The sequence below is a fragment of the Microcebus murinus genome, chromosome 21 (assembly GCF_040939455.1).
Source record: "Microcebus murinus isolate Inina chromosome 21, M.murinus_Inina_mat1.0, whole genome shotgun sequence".
NCBI lineage: Eukaryota > Metazoa > Chordata > Mammalia > Primates > Cheirogaleidae > Microcebus > Microcebus murinus.
Window position 1 is genome coordinate 9017477 of NC_134124.1, and position 22699 is coordinate 9040175.

Genomic DNA, 22699 nt, shown 5'->3' on the forward strand with positions numbered 1-22699 from the left:
ATTTTAATACTTAAAAAAACAGATAATACATAGATATCTTAGAAAAAGAGGAAAAATAAAGACAAAGTTAAACCATGTCCTTCAGAATCCCAAGGTTTCTGATAAATATTCATAGTATAATGGGAAAAAATGGGATGGTCCAATTTTTAAAAGTCTAGCTTATATTCTAAAAGGTTTTTACTTCCAATTTTTTTTCATTCTCCAGTCAAAGGGCTCTGTCTGTGTGCTTGGGAAATTGTCAAGTGGCCAAGATATACTACATAAAAAGTAGAGGGATGATTTTTGTCTTCTTTGTGATGTTAGAGAGCCTTTTGCTATTATTCCTTGAATAGCAAACAGGGAAAGTAGATAGTTTGGGATTGTTGGCATTCTCCCATATATTGCAATTTAGCAACATTTAGAAAAGTTCACGTAAATAGAAAGAGTAGTTTTTCCTTTCATACATATGTTATAGAATGGATATTTCCTTGACAATAAACTAAGACTTAAGAAAAAATGTATCAGGTTAAGAGAAGAGAAAATTTAAGTATTAATATATTCTGGGACTGCAGTAACTGGTTAGGACTCTGGGCGCCGCTGTTCACCAATCTGGACGATACCGGCAGTACGCACATGAAGGGGGAGAAAAAAAAAAAAACACTTGTGTTTCTTAGAACTCGATCACCGCCAGATTGAAAGCTGAGTCTGCCTAAAACCCTACTTCTGGACGACTCTTCTCTCAAAATTCTCCTGAAAATTTAGGGTCAGAAAAGCAGAGAAACCATACCCTTTACCCTTGGTGCTGGACTAGGAGAAAACCACGAAGCGAGAGAACAATGAAGACCCAGGCGAAGTTGACCTGCTGCAGCAGGCTGATGCTACCGTGCCTTTTCCTGGGGCTGCTGTTGGAAGCCGAGGCTGAGGGTATCCGCTACTCCGTGCCAGAAGAGACGGACAAAGGTTCTTTCGTGGGCAACATCGCCAGGGACCTGGGGCTACAACCCCAGGAGCTGGCGGAGCGCGGAGTCCGCATTGTCTCCAGAGGTAAGACGCAGCTTTTCGCTCTGAACCCGAGAAGTGGCAGCTTGGTCACCGCGGGCAGGATAGACCGGGAGGAACTCTGCGCCCAGAGCGCGCCTTGTCTTGTGAGTTTTAACATCCTTGTTGAGGATAAAATGAAGCTTTTCCCTGTCGAAGTGGAAATAATTGATATTAATGACAACACTCCCCAATTTCAGTTAGAGGAACTGGAATTTAAAATGAATGAGATAACCACTCCAGGCACCAGGATCCCTCTGCCTTTTGGGCAAGACCTCGATGTGGGTATGAACTCACTCCAGAGCTACCAACTCAGCTCCAACCCCCATTTCTCCCTGGACGTGCAACAGGGAGCTGATGGGCCCCAACACCCAGAGATGGTGCTGCAGAGCCCCCTAGACAGAGAAGAAGAAGCCGTCCACCACCTCCTTCTCACAGCCTCTGATGGAGGCGACCCGGTCCGTTCGGGGACCCTCCGAATTCGTGTTCAGGTGGTGGATGCGAATGACAACCCTCCAGCGTTTACTCAGGCACAGTACCACATTAATGTCCCGGAAGATGTACCGCTGGGCACTCGGCTGCTCGTGGTAAATGCCACCGACCCAGATGAGGGAGCCAATGGGGAAGTAACATACTCCTTTCACAATATAGACCACAGAGTGGCCCAGGTATTTCATTTAGATTCTTATACTGGAGAAATATCAAATAAAGAACCACTGGATTTCGAAGAATACAAATTTTATTCAATGGAAGTTCAAGCTCAGGATGGTGCTGGGCTCATGGCCAGGGCTAAGGTACTGGTCAAAGTTTTGGACATAAATGATAATGCCCCAGAAGTGACCATCACCTCTGTCACCACTGCAGTTCCAGAAAACTTTCCTGCTGGGTCCATAATTGCTGTTATCAGCGTGCAGGATGAAGACTCCGGAGACAATGGCCATACCACATGTTTCATTCCCGAAAATCTACCCTTTAAATTGGAAAAGTTAGTTGATAATTATTACCGTTTAGTGACCGAAAGAACGTTGGACAGAGAACTTACCTCTGCGTACAACATCACTGTAACAGCAACAGATCAGGGAACTCCAGCCCTGTCTGCCAAAACTCACATTTCCCTGCTAGTGACAGATATAAATGACAACCCCCCGACCTTCCATCAGGACTCCTATTCTGCCTACATTCCTGAAAATAACCCCAGAGGCGCCTCCATCTTCTCCGTGAGAGCCTACGACCCGGACAGCAATGAGAACGCCCAAGTCACTTACTCCCTGGCAGAGGACACCATTCAGGGGGCGCCCCTGTCCTCCTACCTCTCCATCAACTCCGACACTGGGGTCCTGTACGCACTACGATCCTTCGACTATGAGCAGTTCCGGGACTTGCAATTGAGAGTCACGGCACGTGACAACGGGAACCCTCCGCTGAGCAGCAACGTGTCGCTGAGCCTGTTCGTGCTGGATCAGAATGACAACGCTCCGGAAATCCTGTACCCTGCCCTCCCCACCGACGGCTCCACTGGCGTGGAGCTGGCACCCCGCTCCGCAGAACCTGGCTACCTGGTGACCAAGGTGGTGGCGGTGGACAGAGACTCAGGCCAGAACGCCTGGCTGTCCTACCGCCTGCTCAAGGCCAGCGAGCCCGGGCTCTTCTCGGTGGGGCTGCACACGGGCGAGGTGCGCACGGCGCGGGCCCTGCTGGACAGAGACGCGCTCAAGCAGAGCCTCGTGGTGGCCGTCCAGGACCACGGCCAGCCCCCTCTCTCGGCCACCGTCACGCTCACCGTGGCCGTGGCCGACAGCATCCCTGAAGTCCTGGCCGACCTGGACAGCATCAAGACCGCTGCCGGTCCCCACGATTCAGGGCTCACTCTGTACCTGGTGGTGGCGGTGGCCGTGGTCTCGTGTGTCTTCCTCGCTTTCATCCTCGTGCTGCTGGCGCTCAGGCTGCGGCGCTGGCACAAGTCACACCTGCTGCAGGCTGCGGGAGGTGGATTGGCAGGCCTGCCCGCCTCGCACTTTGTGGGCGTGGACGGGGTGCGGGCTTTCCTGCAGACCTATTCCCACGAGGTGTCCCTCACCGCGGACTCGCGCAAGAGCCACCTGATCTTCCCGCAGCCCAACTACGCGGACACGCTCATCAGCCAGGAGAGCTGCGAGAAAAAGGATTTTCTATCAGCACCCCAGTCTTTACTTGACGACAAACAGGAAACATTTTCTCAGGTAAACTTTTGTAGAAAATTTATAAGCTATCTAGATAAAAATAATTTATGATTTTACTTACGTGCTTTCACTTTTTAGTACAAACAGTTCTTCTAACCCATATATCCTTGTAGATTTCTATTATATATCCTGGAAAATCAAGATTAAGTGGGTCTACACTTTTGTATCCAGGTATATTTATAATTGTTCTTACACTGAAAAGGAGACTGTGACCATAATGTAAGTGGTTGGCTTGAAGGGTGTGTGTGAGGTGCTTTCTCTGTTTTTGGAAAGGGTCTTGCATTGGAAACAAGACAATCTAGCTTCTAACATGTTCTTGCTTGCTTATGACCAAATTGTTTCATTGTTCTGAGTTTACTGTCATCTTATCTGGAAGGAATAGGGTTTCCTTAGAAAAGGCCCACCATTATTTATATGACTAATACTATTTTAAAATTTTCTTAAGTTATAAATATCTGCTAATTTAATCCTGAATTTAATGTGGATATCATTTGTCAGTATGCTATGATATTTTATTTGGGGACATTTGAAGAGTTTAGGATTGTCTAAAGTAATATTTTTAGTTGTGTTAATATAAAATTATAGAGATATACATAAGCTGAAATTTTAAATTATTATTGAATATCTTAGTCCTTTGTTTAGTCTCTTATTATGAGACATTTTGTGCATGCTGAAAAATGCATCTGTTTAGGTGATTTGTGAAATAAAGTAACAAAACGAACAACAGAAAATTTACCATGCAATTTGAGAAATAGTGTTGAAGCCTTCTGACTTATATTAGTGCATTATACTTGCAATGAAACTGACTGACAAAAAACAAGTATATATTCCATTTTAATATGCGGTAACTCTTCGCAAAAAGAAATGCATGGTAGGGGAGTAAGTTCATGCTTTGATATATTTAATCTGCTCCCATAAAGTACAGAGATACATAAAATATAAAAAGAGAAAAGAAAAAGCATAGTAAGTCACAAATAGAACATAAATATCTAAATGACTAGAAATGGAACGGAAAGTAGTGAGCCAGTCTAAAGCCATACGAGTTCTAGTCTTGCACTTAGAAACAAGAACTGAAGGTCAGGAAATTGGCTCCAATAGTGTAATAGGAACAAAAGTGCTTCAGGCTAGATAAGGGACCTATACCAGTGTTACAGCCTGAAACCAGAATAAGCAATGAGGCCCTTCAGCTAGTTAACAACGGAAACATTACATAAAAATACTACCTACAAATACCTGTGGTTATACTTTTTTTGCAAGCTACAAACCAAAGAAGAGAGATAGACACATGCTGGCTACAGACAATGAGCACTAAGTCTCTCATGTCAGCCATGATATCCAGAATATCACCACTGCACACCATTAAAATACCATTAAAATACCATTAAAAGACCTAGTTAAAAAGTTAAAAGACCCTGTGACCTGGGATCAGATAGAAGCAATTTCAAAACCATTAGAGGTGAACACATAACCCATAAAGGAAGGAGAAAGGGAGACAGAGTGGTAGAGAAAAAACAAATTTTTTTAAAAAAAGCTCTTCTACTTGAAGTTAATGTACAAACCAAAATTTCAAAACACATTGTCTTCTGGAGTTTATTATTGCTAATGAGAAATGTCCTATCAACAAATTGTCATTATTTTTAAAGGTAATCTCTGTTTTCTCTCTAATAACTTTTTAAGATTTTTCTCTCATTCTAGCTGTGTGCCTGTTGGATTTTTATTTTTATTTTCTGCTTGGTACTACTGAGTATACTCTCAACTTTACTAACTTTAGTTATTTCAATTCTGGATTTTCTTAGCTCTTATAATTTAAAATTTTTTGTGTGTATATTCAAATGAGTTACATTTACCTATTAAAAGACAGAGATTACCAAATTTGTTGATTTTTTAAATATCCATATTTTGCTGACAAGACATATGCTTAAAATAAAATTACACTGAAATATTGACACTAAAGTAAATATGTACACACACATAAAAGAAAGCAATTATTCAATATTACTATAATAACAAAGTAGTATAGTATTTAAGGCAACAAATACTAATTGTGATTTTTAAAAATGAACTGATCATAATTATAAAAAGAACAGATTATCAAAAGGGTATACAAATTATGAGGTATATCACCTAAAATTATAGCTTTGAAAATAATACCAGGAGGTTTTAACATAATTCCATAAGAAATAATAGACCCCACAGGCAGAAAATTGGTAAGCATAAAGAAGATTTGTGCCTGAGAAAGACAAAATTATCAAGGGCAAAAAAATAAATAGAAGAAGAAGATGATTTGAACAACAGAATAACAGAATCTATAAGCTTAATCTCATGATCTGTGTAGAATCTTATACACAACAAATATGGAATAGCCATTCTTTACATAAGCATATGGAAAATCTGCAAAAATTTATTACCTGGACATCACAAAAAAGGACTCAGCAAATTTCAAATTACCAATAATATATATACCATATAACATTTACTTAAATCACAAATCAAACATTTAAAAATAGTAAAAGGAAACCAAAAAAAAGTTTGGCTATTTAAATTGACAGCCACAAATAACAGAAGAAAGAAAAGAAGTGTTGCCAAGGATATGGGGAAATTGGAACCCTTATGCATTGCTGATGAGAATGTAAAATGATACAGCTGCTGTGGAAAACAGTATGGTGATTCCTGAAAAAATTAAACATAAGAATTATCATATGATCCAGCAATTCTACTTCTGGATATTACCCAAAAGAAGTGAAAGTAGGGACTTGAACAGATATCTGTACACCCATGATCATAGTGTTATAGAACAATGGGCTCACTTCCTGAGGTTCACAGAACCCAATACTATGACACTTGCTTTTGAGAAAAGAAAAGAGCTTTATTTTCAGTCCACTGCCAAGGAGGCAGAAGGCAACACTCTAATCTGACTCCCCAGTCTGGGGGTGGGTCAAGCTTTTATGGCTTTTGTAACCAGTCCCGGGTGATGCCAATGCAGCCAGTCTGCCAGGCTGGTGGTATTAGCAATTATGACATTAAAGCCCTTTCTGTTGTGCATTCCAGGGCAATTTTGGCTCTACATCACCTGTAACAACTAAAACAATGGTTACTCAGTTTGCTTGGGTCTCATGGTGACAATAGCAGTTATTCGCAATAGCTGAAAGGTGGAAGTAACCAAAGTGTCCATTGACAGATGAATGGGCAAACAAAAGGTGGTGTCTACATACAACAGACTATTATTCAGCCTTAAAAAGAAGAGAATTCTGATACATGCTGCTACATGGATGAACCTTGAAGACATTGAGGCTTGTGTCACTTAGTGTAAGTGAATGCTATCCTAGTGCTATGCTAAGTGAAATAATCTGGTCATAAAAGGACAAATACTATATGGGTTCTCTTATATGAAGTTCCTAGACTGATCAAATTCATAGAGACTAAAGGAAGAATGATAGTTGCCAGGTGCTGCTGGTGAAGGGGAATGGGAAGTTAGTGTTTAATATGTACATAGTTTCCATTGGGAAGGATGAAAAAGTCTTGGAGGTGGATGGTGGTGATGGTCACATACATTGTAGCACAGAATTGTATGCCTCAAAATGATCAAAATTGCAAAACTTTATGTATTTTTTGAAAAAAAATAAGTCCTATACCCTGTATCATGTAACACACATGCACACTCACACACATGCACACACACAAGCCATATGAAAACAGGAAAGGCCATGAGATAATGTAGTCACCCAGATGTCCCAGCACATCAACTGAGCCCAGTCCCCAAAGGATGCTACAGGAGTAATCATCAGTAAGTCCAGAAGAACTAAAACAGCTAATGCCAACCCAGATTAAAGATTATTGAACAAATGAAACCATGCTGTTTTAAGACTTGAAATTTGGGAATAATTTATTATGTAGCAAAGATAACTTAAGCAATGTGCATACAATTTGACCGAGCAATTCCATTGTTGGTTAGTATCCTAGGCCTAGAGAAATGTATACATAAAAAGACATATGCAGTAAGGTTCATTGCCTTGTTGCGTTCAATTTTTTTTAAAAAAAAGGAAGAAAGAGAGGGAAAAGGAGAGGGGAGAGGGAAGATGGAAAGCAAAAGAAAAACAAATAACAAATAATCTAGTATCTTCGTACAGATATATGGAGAAATAAATTTTGACATTTTCACATAATGGAATATCATATAGTAGTTAAAATGAATGTTATCAACACAAAATAAATCTCAAAAATGTACTGTTGAGGGAAAAATGCATTGCAGAATAAATATAGCATGCTACTATTTATATGAATTTGAAATAATCAAGAAAGTTATAGATATATGTTTATACAATTAAAAATAAAAACATGCATGGGGATGATAAATGCTATATTCTGGATGGTGATTACCTCTAGGGAGGGAAGAAGAGAACTGTTATTAAGGAAGGGTACCAGAAGGACTTTTCCTCTTTCTGTAGGTTTGTTTTTGAAAATTGATCTCCATCCACCAAGGTAACAACTGTTTCAGGCAAGAATTACTGATGGTGAAAGCTTATTTAGAATTAGAGTATTCATATAGTCCCAAAGTATATCCCTAGAAGATACTTATTAATTACAAAGAGAAAATTAGTAATTTTACAACAGAGAATCCTGGAAGTCACCACCTTAACCAAGTGATCAAAGTTAATATTAGCAGTAATGGGACAAAGATATCACGTGTCTCCTGATAAGTTACACAGAGACGGACAACATTTCTGTAGTGTTCCTGTCAAAAACCATATAATCTAAATCTTAACCTTAAAAATATCAGACAAACTTTAATGAGGGACATTCTACAAAATAGTTGACCAGTACTCATCAAAGGTGTAAAGCCATGAAATGTAAAGAAAGCCTGAACTGTGTCAGACTAAATGCAACTGAGACATAATTGAATGCAATGGATGATCCTAAATTGGATGCTAAACCAGAAAAATTTTCCTTTTGCTATGAAAAGGAATTATTGTGATGACTGGCAAAATTTAACTAATAGCCATAGATTAGATGATAAATTAGATAAGAGAACTATATCGATGCCAATTCAATTATTTTTATTATATTTTGGTAATAAGAGAATGGTCTTGATTTTTAAAAATATACACTGAAGTATTTAGAAGTAAAGGAACATTGGGTCTGCAATTTACTCTGAAATGAGAGAGAACAAACATGAAACCAAAATGTTCACATTTTGGGTAATATGGATGAAGAGTATATGGGAAGTTTTTGCACAATTTTTGCAACTTTTCTATAAGTCTGAAATTATTCCAAATTAAAAGTTTAAAAATTGTTCCCACTTAAAAATGGCAAGGTGTTAGGATCTGTTTAAGTCAAATGGTATATACACAGACTTTGGTTATATTATTTTCTATACTTGTATGTATATATGAAATATTTCAAAATTTATTTTTGAAATATATTATGCATAAGTACGTAAAAATGAAACAGTATGAAGACATCACTGTGTTGTCTTTTAAAACCTTAGAAAATTCTAAATATCAGAAAAAGGAATTGGCAAACTCGAACAACTTTAAGTGACTGATTCCTAATGTGGTGGAAACCTGCTTTCTGTTCTAGCTTCATCTAATAGACCCACCTTCAGTTTGTGTAATGCTCCATGTGGCCTCTCACCTTTAATTAAGCATTCGTCGTGAGGTTCTATAAACACTACTCCAGCCTCTTTCTTGATCCAATCCTACCCTTTAGGACTCAGCTTCAACTGTGTCCCTGAAAAGACTTGACTGACCCCCAAGTCTAGGCCAGAATAACCTTCCTATATATTCCCTCATCCCCCAGTGTTTCCCACCTCATAGCATAGCAGTGGCTATACTCTATAATACTCTCTTCACTTTCCTGTGTCCTCTTCCATCCTGTACACTTCCTGAGAGCAGGGCCTGTGTTCATCGGGTTCACTATTTTTATCTCCAGACTCAGTCTAGCCAAGTGTGAGGCACATGTGCCCAATTAAGTGTCTGCTGATTCAACAGACAATTAATTCAACAAATTCAACAATTTAAATACAGATTTTGAAGTTAGATGCTAAGCCATCAATCACCAAAATTCAAAATATATAACCTTGGAAGATAATGTTTGTTAGCTAATTTTATTGTCTCTGAACACACAATAAGAGGTGGAAGATATCTGGAGCCTGGCAGCAGCAGTGTTGATTACTGCCTGGACCATTCAATAATGGTCCTGGCAACTGCTGTCAAGGTCACCTTTATTTACACTGTTCTTATTAATTCTGAGAAAAACATTCCTGCCTTTAAATATCTACTTTTAAAGTAACTTAGAACCGTAAGATTCTTTTTTAAAATTTCAGAATATCATGGGGGTACAAACGTTTTGGTTACATAAATTGCTTTTGTACCATTTGAGTAAAAGTTATAAGTGTGCCCATCCCACAGATAGTGTGCATTGTACCCCTTAGGTGTGAATTTACCCATCCCCTCCTCCCCCCTCCCACCCGTTTGATTTTGGACAAATGTTATTTCCATACGTGCACCTAAATGTTGATAGATTAGTTCCAATTTAATGGTGAGTACATGTGGTGTTTGTAAGACTGTTTAAAGCAACTTGAAAGTCAGCGAAGGCAGACATAAACAAGAAATAACTCGAGTTTGCCTGAGCTGGTAAAGAAATTATTAATAGTTAGGCCTCTGAGCATCCCTGCTGACCGCCTAAGGAGTAAAAGGCCTCAAGACATTCAACCCAACATTAGGGTTCCTGTGGCACAAAGGGCTGGGCATTTAGCCCTAAGCTCAGGGGCAGCAAAGAAAGTCCAGCAGCCCATTAGTCCTTTCCACAGGGACCAGGGTCTTGTGAATACTGGTTATCTCAGACCCTGTGAAATAAATATTGAGATTTCGCGCTGGATGTTAGAAGTTGACTCAGAGAAAACTGCGACACAAAGGAAATGGCTGCTCTGCAAAAGTTGCCACAATAAAGAACAGCTGGTCCTGCTGTGCCTTCTTTTGGCGGCCCTGCGGGAGGCCGAAGCTGGACAGATTCACTGTTCTGTGGCAGAGGAGATCGACAAAGGGTTCTCTGTGGGCAGCATCGCCAAGGACTTGGGTTCGGAGCCCCTGGCACTGGCAGAGCGGGGAGTTTGCATCGTCTGCAGAGGTGGGACGCAGCTCTTTGCTCTGGACCCTCAAAGCGGCAGCTTGATGATTGTGGACAGAGTGGACCAAGAGCAGCTCTGCACTCGGAGCGCATGGTGTCTGTTAAATTTTAACCAGCTACTGAAAGATAAATTGACTATTCCATCAAGGTGGAAATAACAGATAGTAACAATAATGCCTCTCGCTTTGGAGTAGAGGATTTGAAGCTAAAAACCAGTGAGACAACTACGCCAGGATTCTGGATTCCTCTTAAGAGTGCGCTTGATGCAGACAGAGCAGAGAACAGCCTTCAGAAATGCGAACTCCACCCTAATGACCACTTTTCCCGGGACGTGCGAAGCGGAGTTGCTGGGAACAAGTACCCAAGGCTGGTGCTAGAAGGCTCTCTGGACGGCGAGGAGGAGGCCCTTCACCACCTCGCCTCATGGCTTTCGACAGGGGCGACCTGGTTCCATCTGGCACCTCCCGCATGTGCGTGAAGGTCCTGGGTGTGAACCGCATCGCAAGTGTTTTTAACAGCCTGGGTACCGTGTAAGTGTTCCATATGCCCATAGTACCCGAATACTCGCCGTGACTGCCACATAAGTGGCATGGTTTCCAGAGAAAACTCCTGGAGAAACTTCAGACGTAATCGAGCTTAAGTCAACATCTGGAGATATAACAGTCATTTAAAAAAGTCTAGATTATGAGGATGATAAATTGCATAAAATTGACATTGAAGCTCAGGATGGTCCTGGCCTTCTGACCAGAATGAAGGTTTTTGTCCCATGTCTGGACGTGAATGGCAGTGCCTCAGAATTTTATGTGGCATCTGCTGCTAGTTCCGCTCCTGAAGACGCTCCTTCAGGGTTGTACTTTTCAGCATGCATGACAAAGACTCTGGGCGGAACGCATTTATCACATGTTCAGTCCCTCAGAATCTCCCTTTCAAGTTAGAAAGGTCAGTGGACAATTACGACCGACTGCTTACAACCAGAACCCTTGGCAGGGAACAGTCTTCCTTTTACAACATCACTGTAACCTAAAGATGAAGGGAACCCAGCTTTGTCCACGGATGCTCACGTTTTGCTGCAGGTGGTAGACATCAACTACCACCCATCCGCCTTCCTCCACAGTTCCTATTCCACCTACGTTCCCAAAAACAACCCCAGAGGAGCCTCCATCTTCTCAGTGATGGCCCATGACCCAGACAGTGACTACCATGCTCCTGTCACTCTTTGGCTGAGAACACCTTTCAGAGAGCGCCCATATCTTATTACATCTCCATCAATTCCAACACCGGGGTCCTCTATGCTGAGCTCCGGGCAATTCCAAGACCTCCAACTGTGGGCGATGGCACAAGACAGCAGGAACCCGCCACTCTAGAGCAATGTATCAGTGAGCCTGTTCCTGCTGGACCAGAATGACAATGCGCCTGAGATCCTATACCCCACCCTCCCCACTGACGGTTGCATTGATGTGGAGCTGGCACCTCACTCCACAGAACCCGGCTGTACCTGGTGACTGGCGGTGGACAGAGACTGGGGCCAGAATGCCTGGCTGTCCTGCCTGGGCTCTTTGCGGTGGGGCTGCACACAGGCCAAGTGCGTCCATCGCAGGCCCGGCTGGACCGAGATGCACGCAAGCAGAACCTTGTCCAGGACCGTGACCAGCACCCTCGCTGAGCTAGCTTCATGCGCACAGGTGGCTGTGGCCACTGCATCCCAGACCTCCTAGCCGACCAGGGCAGCATCAGAACCCTCACTGACTCGGACGATTTCGACCTCACGCTGTACTTGGTGGTGGCGGTGGCCAAAGTCTACTGCATCTTTCTCACTCTTGTCATCGGGCTGCTGGCCCCAGACTGCAATGCTCACCTAAGTCACGCTTGCTTCAGGCTGCATGGGCGTGATTTGGCAGGCGTGCCTGCCTAGCATTTTCTGGGCGTGGACGAGGTGCGGGCTTTGCTGCAGACCCATTCCCATGAGGTGTCCCTCACTGCTGACTCGTGGAAGAGTGATCTGATCTTCCCCCAGCCCAACTATGCAGACACAAGTCAGCCAGGAAAGCTGTGAGAAAAAGGCTTTTCTATCAACACCTCATTCTCAACTCAGAAAGGAAGGAGAAAAAACATTTTCACAATATAGTTATTAGCCATTTTGCTAAAATAAACAAATTTACCTACTTAGTTGATGCCACTGTTTATGATATATGTTTATGCCCCATATTTCCTTGAGAACATAGTTAAGATTTAGGAGTGAGTCCTGGTGGGTTATTTCAAGATAGTTCTATGTGTTCACAGGCTGTAAGAGAGAGCAGGGGCTAGAATACTTGTGTAATAAACGCAAATCAGGAGTAATGAGTGCTGATGATATTTAAATTATCAAAAGAGCACTGCATTAGTAACTAGGGTATATGGTTTCTCATGCATTCTTCTCCACCCCTAGGCAAATCATCTCATCCGTCTGAACCAACAATTTTTTCTGTCTTAAAAATATGAAGGTTTGCATTTATGTTTACTCAAGTTCCTTCTTCCTTTAAAATGTAAAACTTTTGTTTTATATTTGAATCTATATATGAATAGTGAAATACATTAGTTGGTTAGTTCTTTCTCACTGAGTCTTCATATTTTCCCTTCAGTTTGGCAGTGAAGTTCTTCATTTTCCTTAATTTGCATGTCCTTCCCTATTAAAAAGAGGGAAATTTAAAAATATACATTCTTCAGTGTTTCAGAAAGCTATGTCAGGTATCTCTGCTTAGTTAAAAATCACGTTAGTCTCTAGTAGCCATGTGTTCCTTGAAGAGGTGACTGACTTATCATTTGCTGTGTAATAAATTGGTAGAGTAATCATAAACACGTTTCTCTTCACTGTTTTTGTTTTTCTCACATCTGGAAACCACAATGCCTTTTTATCTTTAAAAATAATATATATCCTCAATATAGCTTTGATTAAAGAAAAGATACAAGGGATTCAGAGGCCATATCATACAATTGCCCCTAAAGATCCTCTTTATACTTCTCTCTTCTCAAAGTTTTCTATTCCCAGCAACTGTTAAAAATGTTACCAATCCCTCACCAAACCTCAGTTCCCCTCATAACCACAGTTTTATTTTTCCATTCCTCTTCCCATGTGGCTTTTAGTATGTTGGTTATATATTTGGTAACAGAGAACAATACATTCAATAATACTGTGTGTAACTGGAATCATTTTGTTTTGACTTGGAAGTGATTGTGTACTAATTGAGCCTTATATTTAGTGGTATCTCATCTTTCAGGTACTGTAATTCTTTATCATATTTAAAGGTATCTGATAAGGGAAAATTTGTCTGAGACAAGGTATTTCATTGTGTTTATTACTATTACATAATTCTCTATGGAGTAAAATTGGAACTCACTGTGGGAATAATGTGTCATAATATTTTTACTTGTAAGTAAACAATAAAGTATAAACAGAGGGAAATTAAAGACAGACTTCCTTTTAGTGTATGGAGTAACTCCATAAGAATAATTGCCTTATACATAGATATGTAATGCATCATGATTGAAATGATGCATATATTATATTTCTATTTCTGTGCTTGGAAACATCCAGGGAAAAGGATTCTGGAACATAAAGCAAATGTTTGCTTCTACTAGTTTCAGTTGTGGTTTTAAAAAAATATCCTCACACTCTAGATTTAGACACAGTGAGCTTCTTTCAGTATCCTGCAGGTCTATGATTTCCCTTTCACATCTAGGCATTGCCATGCTGTTCCCTCTCATATCCAAGCCTTTTCCCTTATCCACTCCTCCCGTGTTTCCTGGAAAACCTTTGCTAGCTTCCAAGGCCAAATTGAAGGCCCTCCCATCCCTCTTGGCTTCTGTCGTTATGGTAGTTATCTCAATGCGCTGTAACTGCTTGTTTGCTTTTGTGCCCTTATTAATTCTGCAAAGGAAGTGGCTGTGTCTGTATTGTTCACCTTAAATCCCCAAAGAACATATTGTCTGAACCCAATTATGTGTTTTCATTAAAGAATATTAAATAACAAATAACAGATATTGAAACTAAGATGTCAGGCCATCAAAAACAAATTTCAAAAACGTAACCTATAAATGTGGCTGATGTTTCTGTGTGTTTCTCTTTTTTCCTTTTTCTCCTCTCAGCTGTTGAAGAGCTGAGAGTATAGAGAGGGGAAGGCGGAAGTGAAGGTATATGCAGTCACAAATAACTGATAAATGTAGAAAGTACAATGACAAACACATGTTCAAGGTTCAGTGGTGGAAGAGCAGGTGGTAATCGTGGCTTTTAACAGTTCTGTGTGGGTCCTCAGGGTCAGTCCTTTGTAACTGCGTGTCTCTTAAAGTGAACATCAAAACGTAACTGAAAACAGTAACTACACCATGTTTGAAGCAATATTGGTTATCTTTAAGCATTCAGGTTAGTGCATGGATTCCCAAGGAAGATAACTTGAAGTCACACCGTTAATATTAGTATGTTTATCTTAATTCAGTTATGTGGAGTCAACACCAGATCCATCATTATTTCCCCTGACAAAAAGGATTTCAGGTGTTGGGAAACTTAGAAGGTGCAGTAAACGGTTAGACCTCTGAGCGTCGCTGTTGACCACTCAAGAAGGAAAACGCAACTGGAGAGCTAGTCCTCCATTTCCTTGCTCCTAAAACGCAAAGATCCAGCAATTCAGACTCAGAAGATTCGGGGCGGCTACTAAACTCACCTCATGGGTCAGCCAGCTCTGTGACCTGTGATTTAGGCCCATGAAAGACTAAGCCTCTTGAGAAAAGAAGATTGGAGTCCGTCGTGGGAAACTGCAATAGAAGATAATTCACCAAAAAGGAAATGTCCAATTGCCTGAGATTCCCCAGCCTCGGAGGACTGGCCCTGCTGTGCGCGTTCCTGGGGACGCTGTGCAAGACAGGATCCGGGCAGATCCGCTACTCGGTGCCGGAGGAGCTGGAGAAAGGCTCCTTCGTGGGCAACATCGCCAAGGACCTGGGGCTGGAGCCCCGCGAGCTGGCGGAGCGCGGGGTCCGCGTCGTCTCCAGAGGCAGGACGCAGCTCTTCGCGCTGAGCCCGCGGAGCGGCAGCCTGGTCACCGCGGGCAGGATAGACCGGGAGGAGCTCTGCGCCCAGAGCGCGCCGTGTCTGGTAAAATTTAACATCCTGGTTGAGGATAAATTGAAAATTTTTGAAGTAGAAATAGAAATTAAAGATGTTAATGATAATGCTCCTAATTTTCTAACAGAAGAATTGGAAGTAAAAATTGGTGAACTAACAGTTCCTGGAACCCGATTTCCACTCAAAACTGCGTTTGACCCAGATGTGGGCACGAACTCCCTGCAGAACTACAGGCTTAGCCCCAATGACTACTTCTCCCTGGCCGTGAACAGCGTCTCTGACGGGGCCAAGTACCCAGAGCTGGTGCTGGAGCGGGCCCTGGACCGTGAGAAAAAGGAAGTTCACCAGCTTGTCCTCACTGCCTCTGATGGTGGTGACCCTGTCCACTCTGGCAACTTGCGCATCCAAGTGGTAGTTCTGGATGCAAACGACAACCCACCAGTGTTTACTCAGCCTGAGTACCGCGTAAGCGTTTGGGAAAACGCACAGGTGGGCACCCCGCTGCTCACTGTGAATGCCACCGACCCTGATGAGGGATTCAACGCTCAAGTGTCCTATATGCTAGATAAAATGCCTGGGAAAATCGCTCAGATTTTCGATCTCAATTCAGTGACTGGAGACTTATCAATATTAAAAGGCCTAGATTATGAGGATGCTACGTTCTATGAACTTAAAATTGAAGCACACGATGGACCAGGTCTTTTTTCAAGAGCCAAGATTCTAGTCACAGTTCTGGATGTGAATGACAATGCCCCAGAAGTTACAATCACTTCTGTCACAGGCTCAGTCCCAGAAGAGGCTGCCGCTGGAAGAGAAATTGCTCTTATCAACGTTCATGACCGAGATTCTGGGCAGAATGGGCAGGTTACAGTTTTTGTCCTAGGAAATCTGCCATTTCATTTAGAAAAATCAATAGACCAATATTACCGCCTAGTGACAGCCAGATCCCTGGATCGTGAACAGGTTTCAGAATATAACATCAGTCTGAGAGCCACAGATGGTGGAAGTCCCTCTCTATCCACAGAAATTCACATCCCCTTGCACGTGACAGACATCAATGACAACCCACCTACCTTCCCTCACTCCTTCTATTCCGCCTACATTCCAGAAAACAACCCCAGAGGAGCCTCCATCTTCTCTGTCACCGCCCAGGACCCAGACAGTGACAGCAATGCCCGCATCACTTATGCATTGACCGAGGACACCCTCGAGGGGGCGCCTCTCTCGTCCTATGTCTCCATCAACTCCAACACCGGCGTCCTGTACGCGCTGCGCTCCTTTGACTACGAGCACTTTAGAGACCTGCAGCTACTGGTGACAGCCAGCGACGGCGGGAACCCGCCGCTAAGCAGCAACGTGTCGCTGAGCCTGTTCGTGCTGGACCAGAATGACAACGCTCCGGAAATCCTGTACCCTGTCCTCCCCACCGACGGTTCCACTGGCGTGGAGCTGGCTCCCCGCTCCGCAGAGCCCGGCTACCTGGTGACCAAGGTGGTGGCGGTGGACAGAGACTCGGGCCAGAACGCCTGGCTGTCCTACCGCCTGCTCAAGGCCAGCGAGCCCGGGCTCTTCTCGGTGGGGCTGCACACGGGCGAGGTGCGCACGGCACGGGCCCTGCTGGACAGAGACGCGCTCAAGCAGAGCCTTGTGGTGGCCGTCCAGGACCACGGCCAGCCCCCTCTCTCGGCCACCGTCACTCTCACCGTAGCCGTGGCCGACAGCATCCCTGAAGTCCTGGCCGACCTGGACAGCATCAAGACCCCTGTAGACCCCAGCGATTCGGGCCTCACGCTATACTTGGTGGTGGCAGTGGCCGCCATCTCCTGCATCTTCCTCGCGTTTGTCATCGTGCTGCTGGCGCTCAGGCTGAGGCGCTGGCACAAGTCACGCCTGCTGCAGGCTTCCGGAGGCGTGCTGGCGAGCGTGCCTGCCTCACATTTCGTGGGCGTGGACGGGGTGCGGGCTTTCCTGCAGACCTATTCCCACGAGGTGTCCCTCACCGCGGACTCGCGCAAGAGCCACCTGATCTTCCCGCAGCCCAACTACGCGGACACGCTCATCAGCCAGGGGAGCTGCGAGAAAAGCGAGCCTCTGCTGGTACCTCAAGATCTACTTGAAACGAAAGGAGACCCCAAGCTGCTTCAGGTGAGTTTATTTCTTTCTTTGAATATTATAAAGAAAAACTATGCCAATGTGGTGATTATACAGCTTTAACACACATATACTTGAGAACTAAGGCAATGAGGTAGCCATCAGTCCTGTTGTCTAAGTATTTATCCCTCTTTCCTCTGGGCCTATGATAGGACTGTACTTCCTGGCCTCCTTATGGCTGAGAGAGCCCAGGCAACTAGTTGTGGCCAATAGTATATTGCAACTGGAAGTAAGGTGTTTCGATCCCTGGAGGACATTCTAATTGCAATTGGGAGAATTTCCAGATTTCTAAGTTAACTATTTGAAATTGTGACTGCTCCTTCTACCTGGGTCCTTGAGTAACTATGATAAGAGAAGAGAAGAGCCCTGTGGTTGACCCAACGTGGTCTTTATAGTTGTGATAAATAGGCCTTTTTCATTTTAAATCCCTGTGTTTTGAAGTTTGTCACTCTAACCTACATAGCTTATTCTGACTGATACATACAAGATATATATATATGATATCTTATGCTCCCATAAAATTATGTTTGACTCCTATACTCTTTTCAAATCAATAACATAAAAATGGTAGGATAAAAAATTTAGAGATTGATCAAATGGTTTTACCTGTAGTGCCTATTATGTATGCCTAAATTGTATGTGCATATGTGCGTGTGTTCATATTGATTTCAGCCTTTTACCTGAAGGTGGAAAGCCCACTTACCTAAACTGTCATTCACCTAGTAGTGGTATTTCTAGCCCTTTGAGAAGGATATAAAAAATGTAGTGGGCTATGTCTCAGGCTCTATGGGAGATTTCCAGACCATCCACTCTAAACAATGGAATAGAAGTCTTGATCATGTTCTACAACTTTCTTGGGCCAGAAATTCTTGGCTTAATCTGAAGTTTATGAAACTATTTTCACTTGTGAAGTCACATAAGCGTGTCGTCTAACAGTAGATCAAAATATGTTTCATTAGGCACAGATCTCTCCTTTAATATATTAGGAAGGGGCATGTTCAAATGTGTAAGACAACAGGGCCAAAATGCAATAACTGCAAGCAGTGAAAGATGTATTCTCACTCAAACATGCAAGTACATCACAGAATTTAAAAAGGCACATAACCTTTGATAGACCATTTTTAGAAAAAAAACCTATATTAGTATCACCTTCCTTGTAAGGAGAAACAATATTATTAAATGGCTAGTGCCAGGGGAAATTTAGGTGCTTAAAGAGAATTTTTAAAGACTTCCATAGGAAGCATAGCCTGCATATGTGTCATGAAAACACGCTGAGAGAACAAAGGTAGTACGATTTCCAACCACTAGTAAGGATAGTGAAAGGTCTCAGACATCCCATGTTCATTAAAAGAGTTTTTTTTTTTCTCTCTGAATGGAGGGCGAGAATTCATTACAAGAGAAAGGGAGGGGAAGTTTATAATCTTAAAAGTGAAAAGTATAGAGACATTAAGCAGATAAAACAAAGGAAAGGGTGTCTTAGGAAAATGGATAATGGTTTGTTTTGACTGGAGTATGAATATGGAAGAGCACTGCAAAATAGTAGAATAAAATGCTGAGTCGGCATCTAATTTGGTAGAGCATTTGAAATAAAGGATTTTTTTGAATGAGTTTTTTCTTGTATGAACCCAAGACCAGTTCAAGGAGTACAGGATAAATTCCAAAATAGAATGTCTAACGATACTCAAAGCCTCTCTCCAAGATTTAGCAGTGATCAAGTCAAACTAATTTTATCTATTAATGGTATAAATTGACTGGAGCTGAGAATTGAGATTATAGTGTATTGCATATATGTTCATACAGAAATGAAGCACTAGTTGCACAAAAATAAATATGACTTATGCAGAGTCATCTTTATAAAACCATGTATGTATGCCAAAATACTGAGTTAGTCACTTTAATAAAATATCAGGCTCTGCTGTGCTTAATTGGGAGGATTATCTATGCTTTATAAAGAAGATCACTATATTATAATCGTAAGGCTCACTCAAGTCACTTTCTTTTGCAAAGACTATATCTTTGAAAAGTATTATTACTGAATTGATAAAGTATATATGGAGGGACTTAAAAGACTAAATAAAGGAAGTTATTCCAATGAATTTGAAGAAAGGTAAGAATCATAGTCCACTAAAAATGTGGGTTAAAAATCCATTACTTATAGGGATACATTAGTCATGCCAGAGTTTATAAATATGATGAAATCACTGAAGATAGTTTTGACCTCAAACCAAAAAAAAAAAAAGCTATATGCTTTGTGAATTTTCTAAACACTAAAAAATAAGAATGTAAAATGATAAATATACTTATAAGATGATGACAGACTAGGAAATATCAAATTTAAAGGGAAAGTGTGAATATTTGGTTCTTCCTAGCAAATTAAAAGACAAGGTACGCTTTGAGGATAAATAGCCGGGCAGTGTGCAGTACGCCAAGACAACCTCTGGGCGCCGCTGTTGACCAAAGGGAAGAGAGGGGCTCTTAATTCTGCAGGAGCGACAGGCTGAGTGGTTTCCTGCCTTGCCCGGCACGCATCAGAGAGCAGACGCTGCTCCCGTGCACGCTCGGCGCTTAACAAACAAGTCCTACCCTCAAAACGCGGAAGTCCAGGGTGCTGTCATTGATTTTTTAAAAACACCTCAGAGAAACCTTGAAAAGAAGATTCTCGGAGAGTTCACGAAATGCAGAGCAGCGCCAGAGAAGCTAAAACGACGAAAAGCCAGGTACTGTTTCCCTTCCTGGTGTCTTTGTTCTGCGGGGCCATCTCCCAGCAGATCCACTATACGATTCCGGAGGAGCTGGCCAAGGGTTCTCGGGTGGGGAACCTCGCCAAGGATCTGGGGCTCAGCGTCCAGGAGTTGCCAGCTCGAAAACTGCGGGTTAATGCAGAGGATTATTTCAACGTTAGTGCGGAGAGTGGAGATTTGTTAGTGAGTGGCAGGATAGATCGAGAGAAGATTTGTGGGAGGAAAGCTGAGTGTGCACTGGACTTCGAAACAGTCGCTGAAAACCCAATGAATATTTTCCACGTGACTGTTGCAATCCAAGATATTAACGACAATGCACCACGTTTTATTGCAAAAGGCATTGATTTAGAAATTTGTGAATCAGCCCTACCTGGGGTAAAATTCCCTCTGGACTCTGCACAAGATGCAGACGTAGAAAGTAACTCGGTAAAGATATACACCATCAACCCCAATCGATACTTCTCTCTGTCAACAAAGGAAAGTCCTGATGGAAATAAATACCCGGAATTACTGCTGGAAAATCCTCTAGACAGGGAATCTCAGAGCTACCATCGCTTAATCCTGACCGCCACAGATGGCGGGGACCCTCCTCTGAGCGGCACCACCCAGATCAGGATCCGAGTCACTGATGCCAACGATAATGCTCCCCTGTTTAGCCAGGACGTGTACAGAGTCAGCCTCCTAGAAAACGTGCCCTGGGGGACCTTCGTGCTGCGGGTGGTGGCAACAGACCAGGACGAGGGCGTTAATGCAGAGATCACCTATGCCTTCCTCAACTCCCCGGCAAGTACCAGCCTCTTCTTCAATCTCAATCCAAATACCGGCGACATCACAACCAATGGTACACTGGACTTTGAAGAGACAACTAAGTATGTGTTGGGTGTAGAAGCCAAGGATGGAGGAGTGCACACGGCTCATTGTATTGTTCAGATTGAAATTGTTGATGAGAATGACAATGCCCCAGAGGTGACATTCATGTCCTTTTCTAACCAGATTCCAGAGGACTCAGACCTGGGAACTGTAATAGCTCTCATAAAAGTGCGAGACAAGGACTCTGGGCAAAATGGTCTGGTGACGTGCTATATGCAGGAAGAAGTCCCCTTCAAATTAGAATCCACCTCCAAGAATTATTACAAGCTGGTGATTGACAGGGCCCTAAACCGGGAGCAGACCGAATACTACAACGTCACCATCGTAGCCACCGACAGCGGCAAGCCATCCCTTTCCTCCAGAACCAGCGTCACACTGTACATCTCTGACGTCAACGACAACGCACCCGTTTTCCTCCAGGCCTCCTACGCTGTCCACGTGGCAGAGAACAACCCGCCAGGAGCCTCCATTGCTCAAGTCAGAGCCTCTGACCCGGATTTGGGACCCAATGGCAGCGTCTCCTACTCCATCGTGGCCAGCGACTTGGGGCCACGGGAGCTGTCGTCCTACGTGTCGGTGAGCGCGCAGAGCGGGGTGGTGTTCGCGCAGCGCGCCTTCGACCACGAGCAGCTGCGCGCCTTCCAGCTGACGCTGCAGGCCCGCGACCAGGGCTCGCCCGCGCTCGGCGCCAACGTGAGCCTGCGCGTGCTGGTGGGCGACCGCAACGACAACGCGCCGCGGGTGCTGTACCCCGCGCTGGGGCCCGACGGCTCGGCGCTCTTCGACACGGTGCCGCGCGCCGCGGAGCCCGGCTACCTGGTGACCAAGGTGGTGGCGGTGGACGCTGACTCAGGACACAACGCCTGGCTGTCCTACCACGTGCTGCAGGCCAGCGAGCCCGGGCTCTTCAGCCTGGGGCTGCGCACGGGGGAGGTGCGCACGGCGCGAGCCTTGGGCGACAGGGACGCTGCCCGACAGCGCCTGCTGGTCGCTGTCCGTGACGGTGGACAGCCGCCCCTCTCCGCCACCGCCACGCTGCACCTGGTCTTCGCAGACAGTCTGCAAGAGGTACTACCCGATCTCAGCGACCACCCCGCGCCCTCTGACCCCCAGGCTGAGCTGCAATTTTACCTAGTGGTGGCCTTGGCCTTGATCTCTGTGCTCTTCCTCCTCGCGGTGATTCTGGCCATCGCCCTGCGCCTGCGACGCTCTTCCAGTCCAGCCGCCTGGGGCTGTTTTCAGCCTGGGCTCAGCTCCAAGTCTGGACCTGGGGTTCTCCCCAATTACAGCGAGGGAACATTGCCCTATGCCTACAATCTGTGCGTTGCCTCACAGTCAGCTAAGACCGAGTTCAACTTTCTCAACGTGACCCCGGAAATGGCTCCCCCTGAGGATCTCCTGAGTGACGATCCCTCTATGCTTGTATGTGCCGGTAATGGAGACCCCCAGATAGCTTATGACTCTTCCTCTTCCTCTCACGT

The 22699-nt window shown here is 43.7% G+C and overlaps 1 protein-coding gene across 3 annotated transcripts in view; it reads left to right on the forward strand.

Moving 5' to 3' along the window:
• Window positions 1-655: 655 nt before the first annotated feature.
• Window positions 656-22699, forward strand: part of LOC105862535 (protocadherin gamma-C4) — a 162640-nt gene continuing 140596 nt past the window's right edge. The window contains exon 1 of one of the 3 annotated variants that reach the window (XM_020282263.2): window positions 656-3236. In XM_020282263.2, coding sequence (XP_020137852.2) covers window positions 816-3236 — 2421 coding nt within the window. In that variant the 5' untranslated portion in view covers window positions 656-815. Of the gene's footprint in view, window positions 3237-12844; window positions 17602-17679; window positions 22698-22699 lie in introns of those variants that run through there. The other 2 variants (XM_020282258.2, XM_020282267.2) reach the window with 2 other exon arrangements.